The sequence below is a fragment of the Ambystoma mexicanum genome, chromosome 10 (genome assembly GCF_040938575.1).
Source record: "Ambystoma mexicanum isolate Mex_15411 chromosome 10, UKY_AmexF1_1, whole genome shotgun sequence".
Taxonomy (NCBI): domain Eukaryota; kingdom Metazoa; phylum Chordata; class Amphibia; order Caudata; family Ambystomatidae; genus Ambystoma; species Ambystoma mexicanum.
Genome location: NC_090932.1, coordinates 557,627,235 through 557,648,251, shown reverse-complemented (window position 1 = coordinate 557,648,251; position 21,017 = coordinate 557,627,235). Strand labels below are relative to the sequence as shown.

Genomic DNA, 21,017 nt, shown 5'->3' with positions numbered 1-21,017 from the left:
CTACAGACCAATCTCTCTTATTGATGCGGATTGTAAGCTTTTTGCTTCCCTGCTTCTATCACATGTTAATGTTTGGATCAAGGAGAACCATAGTCTACCGAAACATCAAACAGGTTTTAGGGCTGGCCATTCAACCAATTTAAATGGCCTTATTCTAACCGCTTTACAAAGCTCAATATGGGGCAAGTTTGGTGGTACTTTATATGTCACTGCAATCGATCTGTCAAATGCTTTCGATTTGGTTATTCGGTCACGTCTCTGGGTTAAACTGTCAAGGTGGGGGCTCTCGGCAGGCCTACTCAATCTCATTATGGCCATGCATGAGAACTCGGGGGTCCATATAAGGGTTGACCTAGAGGGGACCCTCTCCAGAAGAATAAGGACACATATGGGGTGAGACAGGGTTGCTCTTTGGCTCCATGTCTTTTTATCCTTTATCTGGCAGATATAGGGGAGTTCCTTAGAGATGCAGGTTTGGTGAATGCAAAACTAGGGGATCTCAGGTTCTCGTGGTTGGCATATGCTGATGATTTCCTGCTCTTTGATCAGACCAAAGTGGGCTTGCAAAGACTAATATGTAAGTTTGAGGAAAATGTGTTAAAAATTAACCCTAGTAAAACCTGCACGCTGATCTTCTCTAAAGGGAAAAAAGGGAATAAACAAGTGTGGAAAATTGGTGGTGAACTGATTGTGAGAGCTTATAAAATTGTCTATCTGGGATTTTTTATTCTGGCCCAACCTTCAGCTGTTGAACTGGTGGAGTGGGTGCTTTGGTTTCAACACGCTGATGTTTTATGATCCGGGGATCAAACCTGTGGTGCTCCGTGTCGTCTTGCTTCCAAGGCAAGCACATTGCCCCTGAGCTATCCTCCCAAGACTTATGCAATTTAGATCTAACTTGCTGTACTTAAAAGAGGATACACAAAAGAAAAAAAGAGTTTGTACCTCCCTTCTAGCTATGCAACTTAGAGATAATCCTCCTTCTCCTCTTTGTAAATGGTTATCAAAATTATATGTGTCAGGGACCACCGTTATCTTGATTATTATCATTATCATCATTATCCCCAGACTCATCAGTGTGTGTGGGTAGAGGAGACCATTGCACAACCTACACCTCTGTATTTTCTTCTCCAGGTTGTCACTACATTCTGCTCTCTGCCCTGGATACATTTGAATTAATCTCCTGAGCACATATACCTCTACCCCGGGCACTTGTAGGTGCTCCAGACATACTGCCACTGATAATGGTCTCTTCTCAATACATATGTACAAGCCACTGAATATAAGTTTCTTCTGCCTACCAAGAATTGTACGACTTTTCCCTTCCAACTACTAACTAGTATTTGGGCTTGCCCCTAAAAGATGGGACAGTAACTCAAAACTACTGAATATAATATTTTCCTACCTTCCCACAATTATAAGATGTTTTCTCTTCAACTACTAATAACTAGTATTTGGTCTGGCTACTGAAACATGGCACAGTCACTTAGAGTCACTGACTATGATCTCCTCCTCCTCACCCACCAAGACATTTTTTCGGAAACTACTACAAACTATTATTTTGTCTGGTCACTAAAAGATGACACAGCTATTTACAAAGACAATCTTTAATCTCTTGCTGTTTACCGGGAATTATTAAACATTTTATTAGAACTCTAGTATTTGGTGTGGACCTTACAAGAGAATGGGCCTCATTACGAGTTTGGAGGTAAGGGATTACCGGCACCGGTAAGGGTGCCAGTGCCGGTAATCCCTTACCTCCATATTCCAAGGTTCCTTAGCGGGTCCTGCTATGGGTGCCTGGTTTTACCAGGCGCCCTTAGCGGGAGTCGCTAAGGGTCCAGGGAGCTAATAACGGGCCCGTTATTAGCTCCATCCCCATTCCCATTGAGCCCTATGGGGGCTCAAATGGGAATGGGGAATGGTTCTCGGAATGGGGACTTACCGGGTCCTCCAAGGTTGGAATGACCCGGTAAGTCCCTATTTCGAGAACCCGGACCTGGAATGCAGTAAGGTGGTAGCCATGGTGCTTATAACACCATGGCTACCGCCAACCTTGTAATGAGGCCCAATGTAGTCTTTTATAGACACCGTATGTAATCTCCTCCTGCTTACAAAGAAAGACCTTTTCTCAGCAATCAGTATTTGCTACGGCTTTAAAAGAAAATATGGTCATAGAGACTGAATACAATCTCCTTATGCCTATCAAGAATTGTAACACCATTTCTCTGCAACTGCTAACAGGTATTTGTTGTGACCACTAAATATTGTGCAGTCAATTTCAGTCACCAACTATTATTTAATCTGCCTGCCTTCAGTCATTCTGTGTTCTCGTCACTCTCACAATAAATGTCACATGCGTTTATAGCATACAAGGTGGATTGGTCTTTGGGATGAAGTAGAGTGAGCATTTCGGAAGTGTCAAAAAGATGGCGTATCCTATTTCAATTTCCTACCTTTCCCACAAATAAATGCTGTATCAATTTTCCGCCACTTCCACAACTAAAGCTTATTTTAAAATCCATTGTCAACTCAATCAATTTCCTTTCATACCTCTCCCTCATCTAAATCCTACTTCTTCAACTGCTCTAGCAACCTCCTGCCTCATCTGCTGCCAAAAAGGACTGAAACCATAGTCGTACCACACCTTCTCCATTTATACTTTGCGTTAACCACCAGAATGGTTTTACCTACCCATTGATATTATAAACAACTCAAGTTAATAAAACTGCATATTTGGGTGATTGTATTTACGTCCGAAATAATTCACCCAGCCTTAGAAGCTATATACACATTGAAAAGGATTGGCAATAACAGTGAATGCTGTTGTAGGCCACAGGTTTACATAATGAAAGTGAATGAAGGATTAATGAAATAATGAGGGTACAACATTTTTTCATCGACAGTCATTTTTACGATGAGTGTTTCTAATAAACACTTTGCTGAAAAAATCCATCAACATTTTGGGGGGGATCGGGAACAGTTAAAAATAGATGGGTGAATGGGGGTTTGGATGGGAAACCCCAAAAATAAAAAATAAATAAAAGAGGGCGCTAGAGGGCCATCCAAGAGGGCCGCTTAAGTCTCAGCTCCCGTGCAGCCCCGCATCAATCCTGCCTGATCCTGCGGTTCCTGGCTCTGCTTTGCCCCGGAACCCCTGTTCCTGAAGCGCTAGCCTCATTAACAACACTCTTACGAAATCTGGAGGAAAATCGGAGCTCCCTTCCCAAAAATCAGCCCAAACGGCCCGACTGCCGAACAACGCAGGGCCGGCCCACTCGTCTCCACGCTCCCAGGGCCGGCCAGTCTAACTACATCGAGCACCTCCCGTGCCGTCTACGGAATGTGTGCCCAGAGAGAGGGAGAAGATTAGCAGCGGGCCGAAGCGGGCCGAAGAACGCCCCCCCGGCCGGTGACGAACCATCGGGTGAGCCTAACCTTCCTCTCTCCCCCACGTGCAGCGGAGACAACGGTCGGTGGATTGGACTGCTTCATCGTCCGCCCCCATCGGCTCCGGCAGCCGGCTCCCCAGCCGTGGGCCGTGGAGCGTAGCCTCACCCCCCCGCTGAAGAAGGCGGTGAAGAAACGGAGGGAGCAGCGGCGACACGGGGAGTCAGCGCGTGGCTGCGCCCCCCCCGGCAGCTTCTACACCTGAGCCCGGCCTCCTTCACCGAGCCCATCCGGCGATCGGAGCCCGATCAAGAGAAGCATTGGAAGTGTGGGCCCAGTGCAAATCGAACACAGTTGGTGGCGTCCCAAAGCTGCCGGGAGGTAAAGAGGGGTGGAGAAACTGCGACTCTCCCCAGGAGCGACCCCGAGGGGTGGGGACCCGCTCCCCCAGCTAAACTTTCACAACAGTGTCCGCCAGTCAAGGATTGTCGACACACCCGTATGCTCGGAGCCCTTGAGGTACCCTGTACTACTACTCAGGGGTAAGGGCATTAGACTATCCCCCCTCCTCCTCCTGCACTAGATTTACCCAACGGTAAACATCCCAGTCATCTATCAAAGGCACCCCATGACTGTCGGCCCTTGGGCGGGCATCCCTCGTCACCCATCAGTCCTGTAACAAAGCTATTTGTGGAATCTGCGCCACCAGAGGAGGGCTCCATATACGACGAGAACCCCCCCACCCCTCTCCTGTATTGCCACTAAATCGCCTTTTATGCCCAAAGGTAGCCCCCAAGAGAGGTGAAAGGACACAGCAAGACCTCCCGCATCCCAAATTTAAGCTGCTTCGATCCCGCAGCCGTGATGGGGAAATACGATAAATCACAGAGGAAGCTGAACTTCAAAAGTGGCACGACCCCTAGGGCTCTACCCCCCCCAAGAAGACCAAGCTTCTTCGTCTGTTTGCCCCCAACAGGAAGCAATCGAGGAGAACCCTTTTGAAATAAAAGAAATCCTTCTGGACCTGAAAGCTGGCATCAGCAGTTTGAGTAACAAAATGGACGGCCTAGCGTCCAAGGTCGATCTCCTTCAACATCGCATGGATTCCCATGCCGAACGCATGAACGAGATGGAGCAAAGGGTGTCGGATCTCGATGATAGCTCAGCAACCCTAACCAACAGAGTCTCTCAGCTGGAAACACAGATGAAACAAACCATTGCCAAGTGTGAGGACCTAGAGGGTCGATCGAGGCGGAACAACCTGCGGATAGTCGGAGTGAGAGAACAGCAAACGCAGGAGAAAATGGAAGACTTTGTGGAATCTATATGCATTAATCTGTTTGGCCGGGAGGCCTTGTTCCAACTATTCATTATTGAGAGAGCCCACAGGATTCCCGCGACGAGACCGGCACCAGGCGCTCCTCCCAGGCCAATAATTGCAAAGGTGTTGAATTACAGGGATCGCGACGCCCTGCTCCGCCTCGCCAGGGAAAAGGGCGAGTTATGCTACGACGGGGACACAATCCACCTCTTTCCCGACTTCTCCCCAGCAGTACAGTTACAAAGGAAAACATTTGCTAGTGTCAAACTGAGACTCCGTAACAACCAACTGCCGTATTCAATGCTCTATCCAGCACGCTTGAGAATCCAGCACGGGGGGAGGGTCCAGTTTTTCCAAACCCCGGACGAAGCAAATCTGTTCCTCGATCACCTAGGCCTCCCATATCAGAACCAGGCTCGCCCTAGACCTCAGAGAGACAGGAACCCCAGGAATCCTCCTTAAAAGGCACTTCAAAGCTACGCACAAAATGCGGCACAGCAGCACAGAGTAAACCAGTTCATTTACAGCAGTACGAGTCGGGGCAAGGCCACTTGGGAGGCCCCAGGTGCCCCCAGCACAGCTACTGTTCAGTTACTGTTTGCCTACGTTGAGTCGGCACATTTGGGGTGTGATTTAACACCTCGGCATGGAGACTCCATGGGCCTTTTTGGTTTTGGGTTGGGTAATGCAGAAACTCCCGGCGGGCCAGTTTGAGGTTGCCCGCCCAGGGGAGAGTTACGTCTCGGGCCTGTTGAGGTTAGCCCGCCGTTCGAGCCCCTCGATGTTAAGGGGAAAGTTAAGCGCCACCGGATCGCGTCTGTCCGGCTCCTCGCCGGCTCCCTGCCCACTGCCGAACCCGTCGCCGCACCGAGGCCCACAGCCCGGAAGCAGGGACCCCAACGAAAGCTCAAATACCGCCAGACCTCCGCAACCCACGAAACCAGAAACACGGCTCGATATAAAATCTAAGTCGCCCCATTCAACGTTCTAACATGGAATATAAGAGGCGGCAACATTCTGGCTAAATCCAGAAAAATTCTGCAATACCTAAGGCGCCACGAAGTGGACGTAGCATTGATTCAAGAGACTCATTTTGCTCAAGGGAAGGACCACCAATGGGCCAAAAGCTGGGGCTGCCACAGATACTTTTCATCTTACTCCACATACTCGAGAGGAGTCGCTATCCTTATACACAGGCGGCTCAGCTTCCGACTACTACACAAAGCAAAAGACGACGAAGGCAGAGCACTATTGGTGAGCGGCATTATCGCAGGTCAGAAAGTGACATTTGTTCATTCGTATGCACCGAATATAGATGGCCCCGACAACTTTGGCTGGGTGCTAACACAGCTCTCGTCGCTCAACCCGGCAACAATCGTCTGGGTCGGAGACATGAACACGGCGTTAGATCCTGTAAGAGACAGATCGACGACCACTCAACATCCACCCTCCAAGGCCAGTCTCCAGATAAAAGAAATTTGTAGAGCATTTGACTTACAAGACTCGTGGAGAGTCTCCAATGGCGAACAGCGCGAATACACCTTTCACTCGACAGTCCACAATACAAGCTCCAGGATTGACTACTTCTTCACCTCAAAAAAAACACCCCCCTATCATGCGGCCGGTGCTCCATCCACCCAAGAACACTCTCAGACCACTCACCAATCCTTCTTAAGTTCAAACCTGCCAACCCCACTCCACCGCTACAGCGTTGGCGCTTTAAGCAGGGATCACTAAGGGACGAGGTCTTTGCTTCCGAGCTAAGAGAGGAGATCGATGTGTTCCTGGAGGCCAACCTGGGGTCGGTCCCCTCAGCAGGCACAATCTGGGAATCCTTAAAATGCTTCATCAGAGGAGTCTGCCTCGCCAAAGAAAATGGCATTCTCAAACTAATTAGAAGCAAGCTTACAACCAGCGAAAAGAAATTGAAGCAACTCAAGATCCAGAATCCGAACAAAACCAACCCGCAGTCAGCATCTGCCATAAAAATGGAACTACAAAAATTCAATGCAACAGCGGAACGTGAGGTTAAGTTTCTATACCGCATCAGCCAAGTCCGTCAATACGGTGAGGGCCAGAAACCAGGAGCTCTACTGGCAAATCTAATCAGAGCCGACAACAAGCAGTCCCAAATAGAAAAGATCAGAACCAGGCAAGGAGAGGAAGTCCACACGGATGAAAAGATAGCAGAAGAATTTAGGCTTTTTTATCAAGATCTCTACAGCGCCAGGCTCCCGAAAGACTCGAACCTCCCGCTGAAATACTTAGAAGACACCGAACTCTACTGGGTCGAGCACCAACTACGCGAACCTCTGAATGAACTGATTTCACAGGAAGAGATCCGAGCAGCTATAAAAACCCTACCACCCTCCAAGGCACCAGGCCCTGACGGCCTAACGGGTGAATTCTATAAAGCCTTTGCGGAAACCCTGGCCCCTCTGTTGACAGCGGTATATGAGGAAGCATTTGAGCGTGGGTCCCTTCCTCACTCCTCCCGCGAAGCCAATGTCATTCCACTACACAAATCAGGAAAACCTCCGGAAGAATGCGCCTCGTACCGCCCGATCTCACTGCTTAATCTAGACAATAAAATCCTTGCCAAAATCCTAGCGAATAGATTGATGCCCCTGATGCCTGCCCTGGTGCTAGCTGACCAAGCGGGCTTTATACCAGGCCGCAATACGACCTTCGGCATCCGAAGAATGTTTGGAATCATAGAGGCTCTTGACCCAACAGACCAAGCAATTGCAGTCCTGTTAGACGCAGAAAAGGCGTTCGATTCGGTGGAGTGGCCGTTTATGTTCCTGGTTCTCACCAGGATGGGGTTGGGGGCTCGCTTCATCAAGCTCATCTCCCTCCTATACACCAATCCACAAGCTAATATCGTAGTGGGCTCGGCAAAATCTTCCTTAATAAACCTACAACGTGGCACAAGACAAGCTTGTCCTCTTTCGGCACTAATATTCGCTCTGGTAATGGATCCACTAGCCTCCAATCTGCGGGAACTCTGTCAACAGAGGGGTCTCATAATCGGCCCACACAAGCTCTAGTATCCCTATACGCCGATGACGTGGCCCTATATATAAGGGACCCAGAGGTTAATCTGAACCCAGTCATGCGGGAAGTCATCAAATTTGGGGCGGCCTCCGGATTGAAAATTAATCATTCAAAATCAGTCGTCTTCCCACTGACCCGAGACACAAAACTGTTTGCCGACGACTTCGGACTCACGTGGAGAACCGCCGGGGTTCGATATCTGGGGATCCAACTGTCACTGGACCATCAAGCAGTGTTCCGGGATAACTATGAAGAGGTGCTCAAATCCCTGCGCGACAAGGTCTCTCGCTGGAAGACATTCCCACTGACACTCTGGGGCAGAACCTCATTAGTGAAAATGGTAGTATTGCCAAAACTGCTGTACCTCTTCAACAATATACCGCTGCTACTACCACAAACCTTCTTGAAAAGGCTCAAAAGCTTGGTTCTTGAGTTACTCTGGACTGGCAACCCAGCTAGAGTGCCGTATACGATACTGACACTCCCCGTGTCCAGCGGCGGCCTGGTCCTCCCTGATCTTGAAAAATATTTTTGGGCAGCCCAGGCACAATACCTCAGCCACTGGTATGCAAAGCAAACAATTCGTCCTCATGTACAGGTGGAACGAGCCCTGGCGACTCCCAACTTCCTGACTGCAGTGGTCTTCGCCCAGCTCCCCGTTCCCAATCGCACGATGAACGTGATGCTCACAATTTACAAGGTCTGGAGGACCGTGGTGAAGAAGTTGGGGGTGCACACAAGGTACTCTCCCCTCTTGCCAGTCAAATTTATCCCTGGGATCCCTCTGACATAGGAAAAAGTGTTTCACCAGTGGGTTGACAAACTGCATATAAGATCATTAGGGGACCTATTCATATAAGAAGGTTTCATGACACCAGACCAAGCCAAACAGAAAGGGGGCAATACTGCGCTAGATGTGTTCCTCTACTTCCGAACTCGCTACACCCTACAGACCCACCTGCCGGACTTCCCGCGTCAACCACCTACCTGGCAATTGTTGCACGATGTCATTCAAGCGCAAGGAGACGGCAGGTTGGTGTCACAAATATTCAAAACTCTGACCACTGGAACACCCCCCGTCAATACTGGGGCGAAAAATAGATGGGAAAAAGCGCTAAACACAAATATACCAGAAGCAGATTGGAGCTACATATTGAGTCAGACTCAGAAAATTGCACTTAATTCCCGGCTTAAACTCATTCATTTCAATTTCCTTCACCAAACATACTACACACCGGAAAAAGCTACCAAACACCATCCCGACATCCAGACAGAGTGCAAGAGATGCCGCGAGCTTTATACACATGGCATGGGAATGCCCCGAGGTAGCCCCCTTCTGGAACAGGGTGCTAGATATGTCAAAGGCAATCCTGGTAGAAGCAATACAACCGAGATGCACGGCAGCCCTGCTGGCGATGACCAGACTGCTATCAGCTCCTTCGAGGAAACTGGCCGGAGTCCTACTGACACTAGCCCGTAGGAGAGTCGCCCTGGCATGGGGCCGCGACCCCCCGCCATCCTACACAGCCTGGCGAAAGGATCTACTCTACTACCAGGATGTAGAGGCAGATTTAATGAAACTTCTTCCTCAGCACGCGCGCCCGCCCGACATCTGGGGCCCGCTGATAACTTTTCTGATAAATGAAGATGATTCCTCCTCAACAGACACTTCGGAGTCAGGCAACGCACCCTGATTCAGTCTGAAGTCAGGCCAATAATCCCCAGAGCGGGGAACCAATGAGGCGAACTGTTGCTAACCAGCATATCTGCCTTGAGGCGGCGGGGGGGCGGGCGGGGGAGCATGGGGGAGGGCGATGGAGGGGATCTAAGTTAACGGCGCATAGTTGATAATCCACCCTAATGTGGGTGTGTATTTGTTCGGTGTGTTAGATACCAAAAATAAAGGTTTTAAAAAAAAAAAATTTAAAAAAAATGTCAATGACTTTTTTCGGTAAAATGTTTTCATAAAAACACTTGTAAAAATTACTGTCGATGATATGACAGAACCATAATGAGGTAATGAAAGATTCCCATATACACACTGAGCATACATCGAGTCAGGTTTTCTGTATATCTTTAGTAACCTTCACCAATTGGGACAAGATGTTATGGCTAATAATATCAGGTGGTGAGGACAGGTCCACAGTTCAGTTCTGGTTCTAGATCTATATGGCTGCTCATGTAAGACCACCAACAACGTTTGTAACAAACAAACACCATAGCCAGGAAGTTCTTGAGTTTCAGAAAGTTTACAATTGCAATGAAAAGTTTGAGCTACATTACACCAACCAAGGCCAAGATTGGGGTAGTCTGGAGGGTTACCCAGAATGAAACCAGAGGTTAAGATTAATTCTAAACCTTGCCAACCATCACCTCTTTTGTTTTGCTGTCACCATGAGTCTAGTGGTATGCCGAGATGTGGGTCCCATGCCTGCTGGACCTAGAGACCCAAGCTGCACTGATGACGCCCAATTAGGCCTTAACATGCCTGTGGGTGCTTGTGATCTCAGGCAGAAGGGAAGTGACCAAGCAGTTTGGGCTCGACTGCCCTTTTTGGGGTGGGATCAAGCTTTATATGCATATAGTCTTTCCCATGTCTCTAATGTCTTGGAGGCGAAGAGCAATGGTCCAGAGGCTTGCCCAGAGCGATGCCAGAGATTAATATTAATTCTAAACCTTCCACTTTTGTTTTGCAAGATTGTTGGGTATTTTTTTGTATTGCAAATGTGCCAGTGTCTTCAGCTTTCTGTTACTTGATCATTAACTTTTACAACAAGTGAAGGCAGTGAGCCCACCATTGAAAGTGAAAAGCACTTTAATGTCTTCTCCTTACATTTGATGACAGTGTTGTGCATATTTTGTTTCTAAAATATTACTCAGGTTTGCTGTTGCTATGTCACAGTGGCTATCCAGGGATGCAGGATCAAAATTATAATTGAGTTAGACAGCAAGCAGAACTAGACCTCTATATCAAACTCTCCAGTGATGTGAATTTGGTATAATTTTGTGGACGTATGACTAATGAGTTGCCCAGGTTCTGACTGACACATAATACAGTGTTTTATTCTCTCAATCTCTAGGGTCAAATGTCATATTGTCCACCTCTCATCTGCACAGGCCCTGCCTATCATCCGCGAGGCCCGCCGGGCCGGGGCACCCATCACTGTGGAGACCACCCACCACTATCTAACTCTGGACTCAGACAACATCCCACCTGGAGCCACCCACTACAAGTGCTGCCCACCCATTCGAAAAAGGATAAACCAAGTACAGTGCATTGAATAAAAGTACATGGTTGCAATATAAGTAACATGTGTTCGGGTTGAAGGGAAGTGTTCCTCCAGTAGATATGGTTGTAGGTAAACTAAGTGCAGGGGTAGACTGGGGACCTAAGTGGCCCTGGAAAACTTTATTTTATTTTTTATTTTATTTTACATTTGTAGCAGTGCACAAAGCTCTGGATGGGAAGGGAAGAGGGGTGAGGGGAGAGGGGAGAGGAGGAACATGAGGGAAACAAGTTATTTCAGAAGCCAAGTTGAAGGAAGGTTGCACAGGCTTAGGAGAGACACGTTATCAAGCCTTAAGATTCTTCCTGAAGGCGTTGCAGGAAGATTCCCTACACAGGGAAAGAGTGAGTGAGTTCCAGAGTGTTGCAGCGGTGATGGGGAAGCTGAAGCCACCAGCTCTGCTCTGCTTGCATTTAGAGATGGTGAGACCGTGACACTCAGTGGTCTGGTGGCACAGCGTCCTTTAAGTCTCTGTGAGAGGTAGGGAGGTGCAGAGTTGGTGACGTAGTTGTGGGCATTGTTTTGGATAATTTTAAGCTTGTTGAGGTTTCTTTCTGCATAGGAGTGCATTTCAATAATCAAGTTTTGAGTCCATGATCGGGTGGGCGATTTTAAGCTTGTTGAGGTTTCTTTCTGCATAGGAGTGCATTTCAATAATCAAGTTTTGAGTCCATGATCGGGTGGGCGATAGTGAGTGGATTGTCAGTGGATAGGAACGTTTTGCTGGCATTGATGAGTTTGGTGGCCAAAGCTGCAGTAGAGGCAATATGGTTTCCTTGGCATGTCATGCAGAGGGTGGTGTCAAGGTAGATGCCCAGTGTCTTTACCACTGGAGAAACAGGGATGGTGAGACTGTCGATGGTGAAGGCTGGGTCAAGTCTGGCAAGGTGGGCCGGAGTACCAACAAAGAGAAGCTCAGTTTTGTCATTGTTTAGACACAGGAGGCGGGTGGATATCCAGGATTGGACAGTCTCATAGATGGAACTGGCCAAAATGACCGAGCTTAAAAGCCTAAATGTGTGATTTGGCTGAATTTCAGCCGTTTGAAAATTTTGAGCAGCCAAAAAATTCAACCAAATCATGCATTCAGTGCTGGGGCTGCGGGGGTGTCCACTGCACCCTTGCTCACTATATTGTAAGCGGGGGTTGCAGGGATGTCCCCCGCAGCCATCACAAAAAAAAGGAAAGGACCCTGCTGCGCTGGTTCCTGATCACGTAAGTGAAATGGTACAGGCATCGCGCAAGGACACAAGGTCACTAAGGGTGTGTGGTGGTAGGAGTGTGGTGGGGGCAGGGGTCAAGCTGTAAATGTTCAGGGGAGAACAGACCGAAGATTATTTCAGAAAAATAATCCTCAGTCTTTCTTACCTCAAACATTTGGAGTGCAGGCTTTCAACCCTGAACCTCATAGATTGAGTTTACTTTGATGGAGTCTAATATGATGGTCACCTGTGAGAGGGATGTGGATCTGGGTGTCATCGGCATAGTTTGTATATGTAATTCCGAGCGAGTCTAAGTGATCAAAATGGAGTTTAGTGTAAATGTAATATAGTATTGGGGAAATGCAGGAACCTTGTGGTACACCACATGAAGTGGTAGCAGGAGGTGCGGATGAGTTGTCTGCGAAGACTCTGCAGGAACTGTTTGTGAGGAAGTAGGCAATCCAGGTGGTTGCTTCGGTGGAGAAGAAGACTGAGATGGTAAGGTGGTGGCAAAGGGTAGGGGGGTCTACAAGGTTGAAGGCAGCAGAGAATTCAAGGAGTAGAAGTAGGGCAAGGTTACTTGAATCTCCAGCGTCATCAAGTTGGTTTTTCAGGTCACGCAGTGCTGATTCAGTGGCATGGCCCGGATGGAATCCTGATTTGCCAGGGACTGAGAATGCATGTCAGGTCCAGGAATTTCTGAATTTGGAGGTAGGCGGCTCTGTCAATGATTTTGAGGAGGACTGGGGCAGTAGTGATGGGCCAGTGGTTGGTTTATCTAAGTGGCTCTGATTTTGCATAATGGAAGCAGGCCTAATCCCTCTAATTAGGATTGAGGAGTCTCTTTGACATCAAGATATGGGAAATCATGACCAAATAGTGAACTTTACAGTACATTCACTACTCTTTTTGTAATAGAAAGTAGTTAAATGAAAGAAAACTGGCACAAAATAGTTAAGTATGAGGAATAATGTTTTGGAAGCTTTATACAAATTCTTTACTTTAAATAAGTGTGGGTGATGAGGAGGGATGGAAGGAAGCAAATGGTGAGCAGAGGAGAGATGGCCAGAAGAGCAGAAAACCAGGTTACCCACACAAAAGAGACCCATGCTGGAGCGGCCCACCTGGTAATGTCCAGAGTTCCATTTAGGTCCATCCGCGCTGACTAAGTGCCTGGGTATAATGTGTTAGGTGTTTACACTTGTAGGCATGTGTATTTATTTCCTTAGCACATATTTCAACCAGCAAAGCTGTACATATGTTAATTGAACACATTTGTGAGTGCCAGGTGTGAAAGAGTACATAAAAGTCATCTATGTGGTCTCAACTCTGTATCTCAAACATGAAGGGAAGCACTTAGTAGCATTGTTGAAAGGGGGCTTAAAGTGCTATGGTAGTGTGTGTATGACGTGGGGGAAGTGTCTGTAGGAAGACGTATCTTGTCTCTTCCACTTTGCTAATATTACTGTTTTATTCGACCTTTGACTATGGACCAGCAGACTGGGGCCTCATTACGAGTTGGGTCGTATTCCGGTGGTAAATCTGCCAGAATACTGCACTAAATTTTTACCGTTACCACCACTTGGTCCAGCAGAATTACCACCAGATCACAAGTGGTGGTGGTGGTGTAAATCCTATGGGGCTTTTTTGGCAGAATTACTGTGGTGGTAATTCCACTGATTTTGCAGATTTTTCATCAGAGAATGAAATCCTCCACTCCAGGACTGTTAAGACGGATTTCTGAACTCTGTCCTGGCGGCACAGAAGTTCAGAAGGCCAACCTAATTACTTGGAACAGGGTAACCTCTGGACAAGCCAGACCAATCAGGGTAGCGATCGCGGCGGTCAAGACTAGGTCTCAAGAGGGGTGAGGGTGACTGAAAGCCCGCAATGAGCACACAAAGCAAGGACACTTACAAACTACTCCAAACAGGTGTTATATTAAAAATATATACACATTTATTCCAAGGCCTTTAGAACAATGACCGTAGCGAGAAATCACAATACAACTCTAGTAAACCAACATATACCATACCAATACAATATATATACAAATCCAAACAAGTCTAAAGCGTTAGATGCACGAAATGTGTAGTCCACCTAGAAGGGAAGGAAAACAGGCAGTGCAAAATAATGCTTAGACCCAGTCTGCCTTCAGAGGCACCTAACTAAAAGGAAGTCCGAGCCCTACGAAGAGTGGAGCCTTGTGCTCAAAAGTACCTGCACACGCTGGTGCCAACGGGCAAAAAGGGGAGTCTCTTCGAGGGAATCAGGTAGTTCAGTTTAGTGCACAAATGAAGAAGAACAGAGTTCCGCGACTCAAGCGCAGCCTCCACTGTGGGCAGAAGCAGAGCGCGAGTACGGAAAGGCGTGCTGTTTTGACACAGCAGGGAAAAGCTATGGGCTCCTGCAGGAGGGCGACCAGTTCCTAGCTATGCTACTCACCGGTCCCCGATGCAAGCAGACCCAGGCTTCTCTTCGTCAGTTTCAGTCGCTGGCAGGTTCGGGAGAGCAGGGGACGTCTCATCGTCGTGTAGATTCTGCAGCAGCAGAGTTGAGTTAAAGATGTTCCAAACAAAGTGAACCCGCACAGTTTGTTACCACAGCAGGGCAACGGAGCGGCCGTGTGTATCTCAGCCAAATGTACACTACTCAATTCAGACCTGGGAATGCCAAGTGTACGAATCGTGCGGTTACAGAGCAAGACTCCTGGGTAGGCTGGTCAGTCTGCTGAATGGCCCAGAGACACTTCCGAAGGCTTACGTGCAGGAGATGGTGAAGATGCCGAGAATAGCTGTTCCCGCTATTCCAAGGGTCGAAGTACCAGTACAGGCCTTCTACTTCGATTAGAGGTAAAAAGGGTTTCACAAAGTGACAGCAGTGCAGAGGAGCAGTCCTTCAGCGGGTCACCACCGATTCCTCGGTTCAGCCTCGTGGTTGCAGGATACTTGGCTCCTGTATTCCTTCGTTCGTGAGAACTCAGGAGATCGACATGGTAGTGGCGTTTCCAGCCCCCTCTTATCCACGGTTCCCTTCGCGCCAAAACGGAGGGGACCCAATGGGAGATCCGCTCATCAACACTCACACCATACGTGGACCTATCACGGACCACGGTGGTCCCAGGCTTTCACACCACCCTAGACTCTCTGGCACCCAGGATCTGTATTGGGACCAGACATCCCAGCACACATCCTGGAGGCACACACAAGGCCTGCAGAAGCCCGCGAAAAGTCTGTGTTTCGCGGGAAAGTACATGCCCAAATAAGGAAGGCCCCGGGTCGGCTCGACCTGGGGAAGGTGAAGGGAGCAAGACGGTCAGCGGACAGGACAAAGGAGCCTCGTGGTCTGGCCATTTTCGGAGCCAGGCCACCATTTTGGGCTAAGCGCGAGAAACGCGCTTAAAACGCCAAAAGGAGCTCAAAACACAAGAAACGATCACTGCCATCATTCCCGTCCGTGATTCACTTGCACCGATCAGTTACAATCCAAAAAGAGTATCTAGGGCCTGTAGAAGGCTAGAGACCCAAGAGAGCAGTAACTTAGTTTACAGTGCCCTTTTGTGTCATGTTGCACGAAAGCCGCAACATGATAAAGAAACTACGGAAAACAGCATTTCCCGGTACTGATTGTCTTAAGGGCATGTCAGTTTCCCCGTAAGAATGGAGCGAAAGCCCAGAGGAGTGCGATAGAAGGCTGCACTTCTCTGGCAAAGTCTAGATCATGGTGAAAACAACAGCAAAAAGTTTAGGGGTTGCCACATGGAAGGAAAATTACCCAAAATTAAGAAATCTTTCCTAACACTCGCCCCTCCCAGACTATGGACAGGGGGAACTAATCCAACCCTGGATGAGTCTCTTGTTCAGGTCGGTTAAACATTCTGGACAACCCATCAGCATTGCTATGTTGGATAACTGGCCTATGCTCAATAGTGAAGTTGAAGCCTTGTAGACTTATGGACCACCTAAGCAACTTTGGATTCTCCCCCTTCATGTTCATTAGCCACTTTAAGGGCTTATGGTCAGTTTGCACAGTGAAGTGGGTCCCATAGAGGTAGGGCCTCAGCTTCCGTAGGGCCCACACAACAGAGAAACATTCTTTCTCTACCGTGGACCATCTGAGCTCTCTGTCCTTAAGCTGGCGACTAATAAAACCAATAGGGTGTTCCTTACCGTTCTCATCTACTTGCGATAGTACAGCTCCTATCCCAGTGTCAGAGGTGTCCGTCTGCACGATAAAAGGTCTTTGTTAATCAGGGGCCCTGAGGACAGGGGCCTGGCACAAGGAGTCTTTTAAGCCATTGAAGGCTTTCTAACACTCGTCGGTCCAAGTTACCTTCTTGGGTTTCTTCGGAGTGGTGAGGGTCAGAGTCAGAGGGGCAGCTATGGTGCCATAGTCTGCCACGAATTATTGGTAATACCCCGTGAGTCCTAAGAAGGCTCTCACTTGGGTCTGTGTAGTGGGGTTAGGCCAGTCTTGTACTTCTTGTACTTTACTGGGTAGAGGCTGTATCCTCCCTCCACCTACTTCATGTCCAAGGTAAACCACTGAGCCTTGTCCAATCTGGCATTTACTAGCCTTTATGATCAAGTGTGCTTTCTGAAGAGCCTGTAGCACAATCCCGAGGTGTTTCACATGGTCTTCCCAGGTGGCACTGAAAACTGCTATATCGTCCAGATATGCAAGACAGAATTCGTCCAACCCATTCAAAACATGATTCACAAGCCTCTGGAAAGTGGCAGGTGCATTCTTCAACCCGAACGGCATTACCCTGAATTGGTAAAGGCCGTCTGGAGTAGAAAACGCTGTCTTCTCCTTGGCATGTTCTGCTAAAGCTATTTGCCAATAGCCAGCAGTGAGGTCAAACGTGCTGAGGTACTTGGAGGCACCCAATGTATCCACCAGCTCATCTGTTCGAGGCAAGGGGTGTGCACCTGTCTTGGTGACAGCATTCAGAGCCCTGTAATCCATGCAGAACCTCACTTCAGAAGGGCCTGCCTTTGGAACCAAAACCACAGGGCTGGACCAAGGACTACTAGAGGGTTCAATCACCCCAAGGTCTAACATCTTGTTGACCTAGTTCTTAATATAAGACCGTACTTTGTCTGACATCCTGTATCCCCTACTTTTGGTAGGTACACTGTCTCCTGTGTCTATGTTATGTTTGCACCAAGGTGTCAAACCAGGCGACTGTGAAAACAGGGGGGAAAACTGCCTAAGCAAACTTTTCACCTCAGCCTGCTGATCAGAAGTCAGGTGAGGGGCCACTCGGACACCCTCAAAAGAGCTATCTGAAGGACCGCTTTGGAACAGGTCGGGGAGAGGTTCAGACTCCTCTTCCTCAACATCTGAAGCCAGTAGCAGTGCTGCGATTTCGACGCTTGGGATGAAAGCCTTCAGCCTATTTACGTGAAACACTTTTGGAGCCTGTCCAGGCCTTCCAAGGTCCACTAAATAGTTAACCTCACCCAGGGGCTCCACCACTGTGTAAGGGCCTGACCATTTGTCCTGTAAAGCTCGAGGCCTTATGGGATTCATGATCAGGACTTGCTGACCAGGTGTAAAGTTGATGAGGGAAGCTTTCTGGTAGTACCAATGTTTCACCAGTGCTTGTCCTGCCTTCAATTTATCACTAGCCAAGCCCATCAGAAGTGCCATCCGTTTTCTGAGCCCCAGCACATAATCTACTACGTTGGTAGTAACAGGGGGAGTGGGCATCTCCCATCCCTCTTTGACTATGGCTAAGGGTCCCCATACAGGATGACCGAACAGAAGTTCGAAGGGGCTGAAGCCAACACCCTCCTGTGGTACCTCTCGGTAGGCAAACAGTAAGCACGGTAAAAGAAGATCCCATTTTCATCTCCGAGGTTCTTCCAGAGCCCCAATCATGCTTTTTCACGTTCTGTTGAAACGTTCCACCAGACCATTGGTCTGGGGGTGGTATGCAGAAAAGAACTTGTAGGTGACCCCACATTCTTTCCACATAGCCTGCATATACTTCGACATAAAGTTGCTGCCACGATCCGACACAACTTCTTTAGGGAAGCCAACCCAAGTAAATATGCCAAGTAACGCTTTTGCAACTGACTTGGCAGTTACAGTTTTCAATGGGATGGCCTCAGGATATCTGGTTACATGGTCGACCAGCACCAGGATAAACCTATTGCCTGAGGTTGTTTGCCAGTCAAGGGGACCAACGATGTCGATCCCTACCCTTTCGAATGGTATTCCCACAACTGGGAGTGGTACCAATGGAGCTTGGATTGTCGAGCCAACCTTCCCAGATAACTGGCAGGAGGTACAACTCCTGCAGTGACTTTCTACTTGCACCCCCATCTTGGGCCAGTAGAAGTGCATGGATAAGCTTTGCTTGGTCCTCTTAATACCAAGGTGACCAGCAAGGGGCACTTCATGCGCCAACTGCAGGAGGAAGTGTCTAACAGCAAGGGGAACCACCAACCTCCTATGGTCTCCTTCTGTAGACTCTGTGGGCTCACTATACAGGAGTCCACCTTCCCAATAAATCCGATGCGTCCCAGGAGGTTCACCCTCAAGCTGGGAGCAGGCCTGTCTCCTTAGGCCTTCCAGAGATGGGCACTCACGTTGGTCTTTACTGAATTCGTCCCTATCAGGACCACCTTCTACTAACAAGTCTTTTAGTTCAGGATGGTCGTTGGGGTCAAATACTTCAGGCATCGCCACCTCCTCGTCAGGCCTGGGCGATTGACCAACTTCCTCCACCGCAGTGGTAGTCGAGCTCGGGGGAATATTCTCTTTCCCTCGACTTGACTTGTTTACTCCTTTCGCCTTGGGTTTCCCCTTCGGCTGGGGTGGCGTATTGGTCTTGGCCAATGCTGCCTGTGCTTGAGACCGTGTGTAGGGTCTTCCGGCAGTGTCTCCTACGAGCCCTAAAGCTCTGAGATCATTACCTAACAAGACCTTATCTGGGACGTTTCTCTGAATGCTCACTGGAATCCTGACTGCTGTACCATTTAAAGTAAGATTTACAGGTATTACTGGGAACATACGGAGTGGGCCGTCAGCCAATTTAGTGGGCATCAGAGTAGCTCTGGCAACTTCCTCTGAGTCTACCAAGGTAGAATCCACTACAGTCCGACTGCACCCACTATCCCTAAGAGCTGGAGTATCTACTCCATTGATCAGCACACTGTCTTTAAAGTAGTGCTTGGTATTATCTGGAATCCTAGCATAAGCCTCTGCGACTTTAGGCTCCCAGGAACCCAGGGTTTCCTGGGAAAACTACCTCAGCTTCTATCCCGCTGGGAAATGAGTCTGAGGAGAAGGATGCTCCTGTAATCTCTTCTTCCTCGTAGGAGGAGAAGGCCAGATTAGCGGAGTGGACCCCCAAAGGTTTAACCTTACACCGGGGATCCCCCTTCACGTGGTCAGTTGCTCCACAAGCAAAACAAGATCCATTGGGTCTGTTTACATAGAGAGGCTTATTGTAACCAGAGTTCTGTTTCGGAGGCTGACCTCCACTACCCTGTGGGTTCTCTTGTGTCTTACCCTTATTTTTCTTTTTGTGGCCCTTTTGAGAAGAAGATTTATCAGATTCTCCACCCTCCTTATCTTTGGACTTTTTCCCTTCCTCCTGCTTACCAGGATGAGTTGTGTCCTTATGGGACACTCGATGTGACACCCATAAGTCTGCTGCAATGGCCAGCTTCTTAGGATCTATTTCCTTCGAATCGGCCAAATGCTGCTTAAGCTCCGGGGAAGAAGATGCAAAAATGTGTTCCAGCATGACAAGATTTATCATGCCTTCAAAGGTAGAAACCTTATAACCTTCTACCCAGCCAGTTAAGTTTTTTTAAGGATTCAGTTACATAAGATACCCAAGTACCACCTTCCTTTTTCTTGTACTCTCTGAATCGTTTTAAATATTGGGCCGGAGTCTTTCCAAACTTTAAAATGAGAGTTTGCTTTAACATTGCAAAATCAGCTCGCTCAGCCTTCGACATTTCCATAATGGCACTACAGCCAGAATGGGGCAGTCTGCTGAGTAACCAGGCAATCTTATCAGCATTGCCAACTTGTTGAACTTCGCATGCATACTCAAACGCATTCAGCCAGTCCATAATGTCATTCCTTTCCTCATACATACTGAGCAGATCTTTCGGAAACCGTGGATGAGAGGAGGCCCCAGACCCATGTCCAGGACCCTTGGACCCATTTGCAACCTGAAGCTTGGCCAGTTCCGACTGGTGATCCCTGTCTTTGTTTTTCTGCCTGTTCGATTTTTAGTTTGGCTATGCTGAATTCAAGCTCCTTCTGCCTAAACCGCAGCTCTTGCTTCTTGAATTCAAGCATAGCCTCCACATCAGCACTGGCAGAGGAAACATTAGACATCTCATCCTCTCTGTCCTCGTGGTCGCGGTGGATCAGTGCAGCGGCAGAATCGTCGGTTCTACCAGTGAGAGCAGCCCCACCTCCTTCCGCACTGTCCTCAGAAGTTATAGCGTCAAGCTGCGCTTCTTGCCACGCCACGATTCTTTGGATCATATCCAATTTCGTGCCTTGAGAGGAAACACCTCTCTCCGCACACATCTTTTTCAATGTTTCTGATTTGGAAGCATTTAAAGTTAACAAGGTATTTGTTTACATACTGTTAGATAGGACTATGGCCTTTTTAAAGTTATACTATAACAATTCACTACGTGTCCTGGTAGGAATAACTTGAAATGCCTTAGTTCGTGCGCAACACTGGATACCTTCAGTCGTATCCCACTGCTGCCACCAATT

The 21,017-nt window shown here is 48.3% G+C and overlaps 1 protein-coding gene across 1 annotated transcript in view; it reads left to right on the top strand.

Moving 5' to 3' along the window:
- Positions 1–21,017, top strand: part of LOC138491567 (allantoinase, mitochondrial-like) — a 2,117,278-nt gene that overhangs the window by 1,479,698 nt on the left and 616,563 nt on the right. The window contains exon 8 of the mRNA XM_069618137.1: positions 10,849–11,035. Coding sequence (XP_069474238.1) covers positions 10,849–11,035 — 187 coding nt within the window. The remainder of the gene's footprint in view (positions 1–10,848; positions 11,036–21,017) is intronic.